At 57.1% G+C, this 12381-nt stretch overlaps 1 protein-coding gene across 2 annotated transcripts in view; it reads right to left on the bottom strand.

The window, feature by feature from the left end:
- LOC140384428 (deformed epidermal autoregulatory factor 1 homolog) overlaps positions 1-12381 on the bottom strand; it is a 201151-nt gene that overhangs the window by 128876 nt on the left and 59894 nt on the right. For both annotated transcript variants that reach the window (XM_072466115.1, XM_072466116.1), the window contains exon 4: positions 3500-3646. In XM_072466115.1, the coding sequence (XP_072322216.1) occupies positions 3500-3646 (147 nt within the window). The remainder of the gene's footprint in view (positions 1-3499; positions 3647-12381) is intronic.

Raw genomic sequence — 12381 nt, 5'->3', positions numbered from 1 at the left:
ACACCAAGGATGGATAGGGATCAATAGTGTGATCCACCACGCTTCGCGTTCAGGATCAAGAGGACGGGTTGTAGCCATCTGAGATGGCCACCTGCAAAGGACCATGGGAATTATGGCCAACCCAGGACTCAAACAGATACAGAGCTTCTGTGTATTTGAAACGCAGGTAGCTAGACTTGATCGAAAACCCGCTCGTTTGCATTTTAATGGCCCATTCCCCAGAACAGTAGGACTCCAATCAAGAAATCGGTCCAACCACAGACTGATTGGCGCCACTCCCTTTACTCAGAGAACCCAACAGCCAAGGTCAATGACCGCTAAGGACCCGCCCAGCTACCAAGACGCCCGCCACTTTATTGGCCGAAATCGAAGGCAGTGATCAGAGCCCTGTCGAACTATTGGGTCCAAGATCAAGGACCGCCCGAAAGAGCGCAAAATCCCAGAGGGATAAAAGGGGACACAGCCATGTGTTCTGCCTCTTTTGGACCCAGCCTGCGCCAGCCTCTTTTGGGATCGGCCTGTGCCCACACCAACTGCAGCATAACGTGCAGACAGCCAAGTTCAAGACCAACGATCACTACCTGACGGATTAGCCCAGCAAGAACAGAGCCACTTCTTCAAACCAGCCACGTGAGATCAAGATAAAGGCCTTATCCATCTGCACAATGCCGGTCGCCCTGAAGTTTAAGTATAGGTTATTGTAGCTGATAGGTGTAGTTTAACTCGTTGTAGATATTGTGTTTGCATGTCAAAGTAATCCTTGTGTGTGTAAATAAACCATCTTTTGAACTGACTAACTGGTTGTGTGGTCATTTGACCGATATAAGGGAAAGACTGGTAGTTCACCAAGATAAACAGAAATACCCACAGTATTGGCGACACTGATGGGACATAACATCATATTATAAATAGAGCCTCATTATTAAAAGGGGCAACATTATAATAAAATGCACTTTGGATAACAAATTTTCTTTATCATAACATCAAGTCTCGTGAACCTCACAGCTGGAGGTCAGAGCCAGGGAGGAAAGAATCAGGTGATAACAGATAGATTTTCCAAAAGGCCATATAGTTTGCTTTACCTAAGGGGTCATGACGTTTCAGGTTTTCTCTTACAAAAGCAAGCAATTTAAACAAAACCTTTATAAAGAACTGGTTCATCTGGAGTAATGTGTCCAATTCTGGGCACCATATTTTAGGTAGGATGTCAAGGCCTTGGTAAGGGTGCAGGAGAGATTGACTAGAATAGTACCAGGAATGAGGTTCTTCAGTTAAGTGGAGAGACTGGAGAAGCGAGAAAGATTTACCTGGCATCACCACTGAAGAACCAATTTGGCTAAATGGATTATCCCCACCGAGGTCAGTTTTCCCTATGCTGGCTTTCCTGAGCTGATTTCCTCACCCACTCCGGTTCTTCCGAGTCAGTGCTTCTCCCCACCACATCTCAACCAGGTTGATTCATCCAAATCAGTTTCATCCCCAAAGGCTGGTATCCCCACCCAAACAGGTTGCTCTCCCAGTCAGTTTCCCCACCCCCAAACCAAGTCAGTTACGAACAGAATGAAGTTCCATTCTTGCAGTACAGGACTGGTAGTGAACTGATCTAATACGAAGCCTGCACACACATCAAGGCTACATTTTAGAAATATTTATTGTACAAAGTAGCTAATTTTGGTTCTACTTTGGCAGAGACACAAATCATCAGATAGACCAGTCAGCTTGCCCACTGTGGTGGGGAAGTTGCTGGAATCAAGATGACTGAACATTTGGAAAAACAAATCTAAATCCACCATTATCAGCATGGTTTTATGAGGGGCAAGTCATGCTTGACAAACTTGCTTGAGTTCTTTGAGGATGTAACCAGCAAGGTGGACAATGGGGGACCTGTGGATGTGGCATATCTAGACTTCCAGAAAGCTTTCTACAAGTGCCACATTAAAGACTGATCCAGAAGGTGAAACTGCAGGGATTGGAGATAAAGTACTAGATTGGATTGAGGATCGGCTGACTGACAGAAAGCAGAGGGTTGGGATAAATGGGTCCTTCTCTGGCTGGCGAACTGTAACTAGCAGGGTTCCTCAGGGGTCAGTCCTCAGACCTCAACTATTTACAATCTATATAAATGATCTGCAAGCAGCGACAGAGTGTAACATAGCAAAATTTGCAGATGACACTAAAATAGGTGGAAATGTAGGCACTGCTGAGGACTTAAAGATTTTACAGACGGATATAAATAGGCTAGGAGATTGGGCCAAAATTTGGCAGATGGAGTTTAATGTAGATAAGTGTGAGGTTATCTATTTTAGCCGAAAAAGTAGAAAGACAAATTATTATCTAAATGGAAAGCTGCATCAAGGTGCATCTGGGCAGGGCAGCACGGTGGTGCAGTGGTTAGGATTGCTGCGTCAAGGTCCCAGGTTCAATCCCGGCTCTGGGTCACTGTTTGCACATTCTCCCCGTGTTTGCAGGGTTTTGCCCCCACAACCCAAAGATGTGCAGGGTAGGTGGATTAGCCACGTTAAATTGCCCCTTAATTGGACAAAATGAATTGGGCACTCTAAATTTTTATTTTATTTTTATAAAGTGCACCTGGGCAGAGGGATCTGGGTGTCTTTGTTCATGAATTGCAGAAAGTCGGTACGCAGGTACAGCATGTAATTAAAAAGGCAAATGGAATGTTAATGTTTATTGCAAAAGGACTGGAGTACAAAAGAGAAGTGTTTTTGCAAATGTATAGGGTATTGATGAGGCCACATCTGGAATATTGTGTCCAGTTTTGGTCTCCTTATTTGAGGAAGGATGTGGTAGCATTGGAGGCAGTTGAGAGGAGGTTCACCAGATTGATTTCGGGGGTGAAAGGGTTAACGTATTAGGAGAGATTAAATAATTTGGGCTTAGACTCGCTGGAGTTTAGAAGGATGAGAGGGGATCTGATTCAGATATATAAAATACTAAAAGGGATTGATAAAATAAACGTAGACCAAATATTCCCCCTTGTGGGGCAATCTAGAACGAAAGGTCACGGATATAGAATGAGGTGGTAGATTTAGAACTAAGGTGAGGAGGAACTACTTCTCGCAGAGGGTGGTGAATTTGTGGAACTCATGCCCCATAGTGCAGTGGAACCTGAATCATTAATTGGTTCAAGAAGGAGATAGATATATTTCTGATTTTAAAAACGGGTTAAAGGAACATGGGAACAGGCAGAGAGGTGGATTTGAGACCAGGAAGAGATCAGCCATGATCTGATTGAATGGTGGAGCGGACTCGAAGGGCTGAATTGCCTACTTCTGCTCCTAATTCCTATGTTCCTAACAGGAATTCAGGATTGGATCCCAGGAACGTGGAAATTTCTGGTTGATAGTCCATCAAGTTCCTGATTGGCTCAATCATGGCTCAATCATGAGACTTTGACTAATCACAGTAATCAATCGTCATCAATTAGTCTGTGCCAAACCTAGACACTGAGGAAAACCAGAGAAAATTGTGATTGTCTCACCTGAACCCAGTTTGTTTTTGAACAAAATTCCACTAGTATTCCGGCATCTGACTGGCAGCTCGTTCTCATACACAGAAGGATCCCAGTTGTATTTTGTCCCCTCTTTGTCGGAGCATTGTGTCAGAGGAGTTGAAGCTATCTGTGGACCTGGTAGAAAAGCAACAGAAAAATATAAAACATAAAGGCCCGTCTTTTTTCAATTATTCAAATAGTGTCCCTTTGAATAAAAATGATAATGCAGTTATCAGACAATAATAAGTTTCAGAGGACATCTCATAGCCTCTCAGTCCCAGAATGAAGGAAACCCCAAAGGAACCTCAGTTCTTACCTGGAATTCCTGGGAACCAGTTAGTCTCTTAGATGATAGAACCTTAGAGTGTGCAGCATGGGAACCTGTCATGTTATGCCTGTGCTAACTCCACATCAAAGCTATTTACTCCAAAACCTAGCCGACAAGTTAAATATAGTGACGTAACTTGCATACATTACTGGAGACAGTGGCCTGGATTTTCGTGCTGGAGTCAGGTAGTGTGAGTCATAAGATTTTCTGTTTTGCAGCACCCGCCTCAGGAAAAATTGCCCAAAATGGCAGGACCTTCCTTCCACTGGGGGAGGGGTGGGTGGGTGCATAGAGTCAGGCCTGCTACTCCTGGACACAATTTCAGAGGAAGCCGTAGGAGCAGCCAAGTGCCAAGGCAGGCTGTTTAAAAGGCCTGCCTAGCTTCTCCGAGACTTCATCCTAGTTGTTTTCTTCAACAATAGGTCTTCTAACCCTCACCCCTCTTCACTCCTCCACCTACTCCTCATGCCCATTCATGCCAACTCATGCCCTCACTCACCCCATTGGCCTCCCATATCTTCCAAGCCAACCCAACCCATACCCACCACCCAATCTCTTGGCCCAATATAGCCTTTATGCCAACTTAGTGCCAATTCATGACCCACCAATCACTACCTTTTGCATAACTCATCCAGTATCTACCATGGACAGGCCTTGGGCACCATGCTGAGATGCAGTCAAATAAAGGTTTAGTTATCTATTGCAGAGTTCACTATATTAAAAAAGTCCATTCGTGAAACCCATTCAAAACATTCAAAACCCTCAAATACTTAATCATTTATCAAAACAAGACTTATTTTTACTACCCATGTCAAAGACAGCTAATCCTTTAAAAACCTCTTTCAGCTGTCAAATCAACTGTAAACTTACACACCCTGTACCCCATGGTGACAATAATAGGTTGCTGAAAATACTGAAACAGTAATAAGGCAATAATGAGAGCACTTGCGGCTATGTCAACAAACAATTGTCAAAACTATTAGAACATAGGCGGCACAGTAGTTAGCACTGTTGCTTCATAGCACCAGGAACCCAGGTTGAATTTCCGGCTTGCGGCACTGTCTGTGCGAAGTCTGCACATTCTACCAGTGTCTGCGTGGGTTTCCTCCGGCTGCTCCAGTTTCCTCACTCCAGTCCCAAAAGATGTGTTTGTTAGATGAATTGAACATTTTGAATTCTCCCTTAGTGTACCTGAAAAGGCTCCATAGTGTGGCAACTAGGGGATTTTCTCAGTAACTTCATTGCAGTGTTAATGTAAGCCTACTTGTGACACTAATAAAGATTATTATTACATATATTTTCGGGTGGCACAGTGGTTAGCACTGCTGCATCCCGGCGCCGAAGACCTGTGTTTGATCCCGGCCCTGGGTCGCTGTCCGTGAGGAGTTTGCACATTCTCCCCGTATCTGCGTGGGTCTCACCCCCCCAACCGAAAGATGTGCAGAGTAGGTGGAGTGGCCACACGAAATTGCCCCTTTAATTGGAAAAAAAGAATTGGGGGCGAAATTCTCCGTTATCGGCAGAAAGTCCGCCGATCGGCGCAAAAAACGGCACAAATCCCACTTGCGTCACGTCATAAAAATGGGACGATAGTCTCCGGCCCGAAATGGGCTAGCAGCGACGTAACGGGATCCGCGCTTGCGCAGTGGTTCACGCCGTGCAGCGTCATACGCGCTGCACGGCGTGATGGCTCATAAGGCCGCGCAGCCCCCCCCCCCAACCGACCGGAACACCCGACCGCAACACCCGACTGGATGGCTGGCCGTCGCTCAGCCCCGAGGTTCGAGTCACGCGATGTGGAAGCGTTCCTGGACGCGGTGGAGCAGAGGAGGGACGCCCTGTATCCCGGGCACGGCCGCAGAGTTGCCCCACGCCACAGCCGGCGTCTGTGGAGGGAAGTGGCAGAGGCCGTCACCGCTGTGGCCCTGACACCACGGACAGGCACCCAGTGCCACAAGAAGGTGAACGATCTCGTCAGAGCAGGCAGGGTGAGCCTCCCCCATATCCCCCCCTCCCCCATATCCCCCCTCCCCCATATCCCCCCCCTCCCCCATACCCCCCTCCCCCATACCCCCCCCTCCCCCATATCCCCCCTCCCCATATCCCCCCTCCCACATATCCCCCCCTCGCCCATATCCCCCCTCCCCCATATCCCCCTTACCCCCCCTCTCCCATATCCCCCCTCCCCCATATCCCCCCTCCCCCATATCCCCAAGTGAATCCAGCCCTAACCTTAACCTCTGCAATGCACGCGCAACCGATGGCGTGCATTCATATACCTGCCTAACACTGTTGCCTTTTACCCCTGCCACCCCCCCCCCCCCCCCCCACAGGAGAAGCGCGCACACAACAATAGGGAGCATGTGAGGACTGGAGGAGGGCCCGCTGATGAGAGGCCACTGACCGTACACGAGGAAAGGGCCCTGGAACTGGCTGGCGGACCTGAGGACCGGGAGGTTGCTGATGCAGAGGTCGGGGGCCCACGAGCAAGTGAGCCACCAACAGCCCGTCCCCATATCCCCCCTCCCCGATATCCCCCTCCCCCGTATCACCTGGTCACTGCCTGATGTCTAACCATGCATGCTTCATTGTGTATCGCAGGACCAAACGTCCAGGCACCCATCCCCGCAAATGCACACCGCCCGCAGGATGCCCCTCGGAGACCACAGGAGACGGAGAGACCCGCACCCTCCAGCATGCAACGCCCGCAGGATGCCCCTCGGAGACCACGGGAGACGGAGAGACCCGGACCCTCCAGCATGCGACGCCCGCAGGATGTCCCTCGGAGACCACGGGAGACGGAGAGACCCGGACCCTCCAGCATGCGACGCCCGCAGGATGCCCCTCGGAGACCACGGGAGACGGAGAGACCAAGGACCCTCCAGCATGCGACGCCCGCAGGATGCCCCTCGCACACCACGGGAGATGGAGAGACCCGGACCCTCCAGCATGCGACGCCCGCAGGATGCCCCTCGCACACCACGGGAGACGGAGAGACCTGGAGCAACAGGGAGACGACACCCCCGTCACGTGCGGGAGCAACCACCCAGCAATGAGGGGGGCAGCCACAGGCCCCCGTCACATCCGAGCCAGGACACCACTACCCAGGACACCACTATCCAGGACACCCCTACCCGGGACAGCACTACCCGGGACAGCACTACCCGGGACAGCACTACCCAGGACACCCCTACCCGGGACAGCACTACCCGGGACAGCACTACCCGGGACAGCACTACCCGGGACAGCACTACCCGGGACAGCACTACCCGGGACAGCACTACCCGGGACACCCCTACCCGGGAAGACGAAATACCGGACAGTGACTCAGAGTGGATGGGTGGAGACGAACCCCCACCCCAAAGTGCCATGGAGTCAGAGTGGGACGAAGAGCACGACACAACGCCCCTGCTGTCACCAACACCCTCCACCATCGCAGAAACACTCACCACGGTTGGGCACTTTAGTGATGAGGCGTCTGGTACACTCACTGGTGCGCACAACACAGCCGTCCCGGTACAGCAGGTGGAGGTAGGAGCAGCAGAGGGACCGGGCGGTCGGAGGGCAGCCCAGGCCAAGCGAACATCTGCCGCCCAGATGGATCCCGGGTTCCTGCAGTTACCACACCCACACATAGATCCGATGCAACCACCGACACGGAGACGAGCGAATAGGGTGACGGGTGGCTTGCGGCGGCTGCGGTCGCAGGTGGAGGAGTCCACCCGCGTCCAGGAGCTGGGAGTGGTCCCGGTCATGCGTGCCACCCAGGCTGACACCGCACGGGTGGCGTCCGCGGTGGAGGCAATAGGTGCGACGGTGTCAGACATGGGGAACGGTTTGCGAGGCCTGGGGCCTTCCGTGCAGGCGGCGTCTGTGGCCCAGGAAATGGCTGCCCTCTCACAGGAGGCCATGAGCCAGTGCCAGCGCCAGATGGCAGAGGCGCTCAACGCCATAGCCCAGTCTCAGCAGGCCATGGCCCAGTCTCAGCAGGCCATAGCCCAGTCTCTGCAGGCCATGACCCAGTCTCTGCAGGCCATGGCCCAGTCTCAGCAGGCCATGGCCCAGTCTCAGTAGGCCATCGCTGAGGGCATCGGCGCCAGTGGCCATGTGCGAGCCGGCGTCGCACTGTCACAGACAGGGTTTGACAACACCCTGAGCTCCATGGCTGCAAACCTGCAGACCCCTGTCGATACCAGCACGGGCCTCCAGGACTGGCAGCGCCAGATGTCGGGGGGGCGTCGGATGGCCAGTCCGTTCGCATCCCCCACCCATGTAGAGGCCTGGGGGCCATCGGGCACCCCGAGGGAGGAGGTGGTGGTGTGGTCCGTCCCGGCTCCCTCTGTAGGGGAGGTCCCGGTACACCGCGACACCTCGGACTCCCCCCCTTCCGTCCCAGGTGCATCGGGTGGGCAACGGGCAGGACGGGCTGGCAGCTCGCCATCCCAGTCGCCCGGGCCGCAGCCTGGCCCATCTAGGCCAGGACGCCCCAGGAAACGGCCGCCAAAGGGATCCAGTGTCAGAGGGCAGGAATCACAGGAGTCCACCTCCAGTTCTGCTGTACCGTCTGGGGAACCACGTAGACGTAGTCAAACGGCCCGTAAGGCCAAACAATTAGACACTGAGTAAGTTGGCACGGGTGCAGGGCACAGATGAGTTTTAGGGGTTGGGGCACGTGCATGAACTCCTTTGGTTATTAAAGTCAATGTTACACCTACCGAAGCTGCCTTTGTGCTCTGTCCAAAGTGTGCGGGGGTGTCATGTACGTTGAGCGCAAGTGTGTGTGTGAGGGGTGGTCTTACCTCAGCCCCAGGTGAGTCTGCCCCCTTCCCCCTGGGCCGCCATCAACATCCCCCGGGCAGAGGACGGGACCGTGCGCTGCAGTGTCACAGCCGCATGCAGGATGGTCCGGGTGGATGGTGGTACTGTGGCCATGGGTCAGACATAGTCCAACGATGTAGAGCCAGGAGCTCATCGCAGGGCGGGTTGTCATCATCCTCCATGGCCTGCGATGGACACGCGTCCACCCGCAACTGGGTGAGCCCGGCCCGTTGTGCCGCCGGTGGATCGGCAATTGGGGGGGGGGGGGGGGGGGTGTGCATGCGGGTGGGGTGTGTGGGGAGGGGGGTGAGGGTGCTGGGTGGGTGGATGGGTGGGGGGTGTGGGTGGTCGGCTGTTGCCATGGTGTGCGGTCTGTGGCCATACTACCCGATTCCCACGCCCATCTAGTCAGTGAAGCGGGCGGCTATCAGTCTGTCCCGTGCCCGCTGGGCCAGCCGGTAACGGTGGACAGCCACCCGCCTGTGTCTACCCCGTCTGCCCTGACCATTGCCCCATCCCCCTCATCTGGGGAGGACTGTGCCTCTTCCTGCTGCTCCTCCACTCCGCCCTCCTCTGCCTGCGGCACATCGCCCCTCTGCTGGGCTATGTTGTGCAGGACGCAGCACACCACAATGATGCGGCCGACCCTATCTGACCGATACTGGAGGGCGCCCCCAGAGAGGTCCAGGCACCTGAAACGCATCTTCAGCACGCCAAAGCACCTCTCTATCACTCCCCTTGTCGCTACATGGGCATCATTGTAGCGGTTCTCCGCCTCATTGCGTGGCCTCCGTATAGGCGTCATCAGCCACGATCGCAATGGGTAGCCCCTGTCGCCCAGCAACCAGCCCCTCAGCCGGGGATGGCGTCCCTCGTACATGCCGGGGATGGATGACCGCGACAACATGAATGAGTCGTGTACACTGCCTGGGTGACGGGCGCAGACGTGCAGGATCATCATGCGGTGGTCACAGACCACCTGTACGTTCATCGAATACGTCCCCTTCCTATTAGTGAACACGGCCCTGTTATCTGCAGGTGGCCGCACGGCGACGTGCATCCCATCGATCGCGCCCTGGACCATGGGGAACCCGGCAACGGCAGAGAAGCCCACGGCCCGGGCATCTTGGCTGGCCCGGTCCACGGGGAAGCGGATGTAGCGGTGCGCCATGGCATAAAGGGCATCTGTCACTGCCCGGATGCACCGGTGCACCGATGTCTGCGATATGCCGGACAGGTCCCCACTCGGTGCCTGGAATGACCCCGTTGCATAAAAGTTCAGGGCCACCGTAACATTGACGGACACGGGGAGAGGGTGTCCCCCGCCAGTGCCACGCGGTGACAGGTGTGCCAGCAGGTGGCAGATGTGTGCCACGGTTTCCCGGCTCATCAGGAGTCTCCTCCTGCATTCCCGGTCCGTGAGGTCCTGGTATGACTGCCGGGGCCGGTACACACGGGGCGCCCTCGGGTGCCTCCGTTGCCGTGGGGCCGCGACGTCCTCCTCCCCCTCCTCGTCCTGTCGGTCAGGTGTCCCTCCAGCCTGGGCGGCTGCCGCCTGCCCCTCTGCGGCAGCCTGCGCCGCCTCTCTGGCACGCTCCTCCTCCTCCTCCTCCTCATCCAGGGCAACATAGACATGAGCGGCTGCCACCACGGCGGCCAACATCGCTGGATGGTCTGAAAACATGACGGCCTGGTGGGGGGGAGGGGAACGACGACATGTCATCATTGCCCATATCCCCTCCTCCCCCCAGCCAGGTGGCATGGACCGCATGGGTCCAACTGTTGGAGGCTGGCACCTGGCCAGGTGGACCAACTCATTTGCCCTCCCATCACCCTCCTCGGCACGGACCCCCTCCCCAACCTCCACCCCAGCACGGACCCCATCCCCAACCTCCACCCCAGCACGGACCCCCTCCCCAACCTCCACCCCAGCACGGACCCCCTCCCCAACCTCCACCCTGGCACGGACCCCCCCTAACCCCCAACCTCCACCCCGGCACGGACCCCCTCCCCAACCGCCACCCCAGCACGGACCCCCTCCCCAACCTCCACCCCAGCATGGACCCCCTCCCCAACCTCCACCCCAGCACGGACCCCCTCCCCAACCTCCACCCCAGCACGGACCCCCTCCCCAACCTCCACCCCGGCACGGACCCCCTCCCCAACCTCCACCCCGGCACGGACCCCCCCCCCCAACCCCCAACCTCCACCCCGGCACGGACCCCCTCCCCAACCTCCACCCCAGCACGGACCCCCCCCCCAACCTCCACCCCGGCACGGACCCCCTCCTCAACCTCCACCCCAGCACGGACCCCCCCCCCCCCAACGTCCACCCCAGCACGGACCCCCCCCCCAACCTCCACCCCAGCACGGACCACCTCCCCAACCTCCACCCCAGCACGGACCCCCTCCCCAACATCCACCCCGGCACGGACCCCCTCCCCAACCTCCACCCCGGCACGGACCCCCTCCCCAACCTCCACCCCGGACCCCCTCCCCAACCTCCACCCCGTCACGGACCCCCCCCCAACCTCCACCCCGGCACGGACCCCCTCCCCAACCTCCACCCCAGCACGGACCCCCTCCCCATCCTCCACCCCGGCACGGACACCCCCCCCAACCTCCACCCCAGCACGGACCCCCTCCCCAACCTCCACCCCAGCACGGACCCCCTCCCCAACCTCCACCCCAGCACGGACCCCCTCCCCAACCTCCACCCCAGCACGGACCCCCTCCCCAACCTCCACCCCGGCACGGACCCCCCCCAACCCCCAACCTCCACCCCGGCACGGACCCCCTCCCCAACCTCCACCCCAGCACGGACCCCCTCCCCAACCTCCACCCCGGCACGGACCCCCTCCAACCCTCAACCTCCACCCCAGCACGGACCCCCCCCCCCCCAACCTCCACCCCAGCACGGACCCCCCCCCCAACCTCCACCCCAGCACGGACCCCCTCCCCAACCTCCACCCCAGCACGGACCCCCTCCCCAACATCCACCCCGGCACGGACCCCCTCCCCAACCTCCACCCCGGCACGGACCCCCTCCCCAACCTCCACCCCGGACCCCCTCCCCAACCTCCACCCCGGCACGGACCCCCCCCCAACCTCCACCCCGGCACGGACCCCCTCCCCATCCTCCACCCCGGCACGGACACCCCCCCCCCAACCTCCACCCCGGCACGGACCCCCTCCAACCCCCAACCTCCACCCCAGCACGGACCCCCTCCAACCCCCAACCTCCACCCCAGCACGGACCCCCTCCCGGCACTCCCCCGGAGCCCAGCCTACTCTAACCACCCCCCCCCCCCCCCCCGCCGCACACACACACACACACACAAGCCGAGACACACCTCTCCTCACGCAATCAGTCTGCGGCCACGCCATTTCCTGCCCAGAGCCAACCCCCCAGGCCGTCACTCACCTCCTCGCTGGTCGGCGTGAGCCTGGAGCACCGGGTCACGCCGATGAAAAGGAGGTTTGATTCACGTCGACGTGAACGGTCATCACGTCGACGGGACTTCGGCCCATCCGGAAGGGAGAATATCGGCAGGCCGAAAATCGGCTGCCTTGCGCAGACCCGTGACATTCTCCGCGGCAGCGGCGCCATTAACGCCCCGCCGACTTTTTTCCCTTCGGAGACTTCGGCGGGGGCGGGATTCACGGCGGCCAACGGCCATTCTCCGACCCGGCGGGGGGTCGGAGAATGACGCCCTGGGTACTC

This window comes from Scyliorhinus torazame, chromosome 10 (genome assembly GCF_047496885.1).
Source record: "Scyliorhinus torazame isolate Kashiwa2021f chromosome 10, sScyTor2.1, whole genome shotgun sequence".
NCBI lineage: Eukaryota > Metazoa > Chordata > Chondrichthyes > Carcharhiniformes > Scyliorhinidae > Scyliorhinus > Scyliorhinus torazame.
Note: the sequence above shows the minus strand (reverse complement) of the source record. Positions and strands in the feature narration are given on the sequence as shown.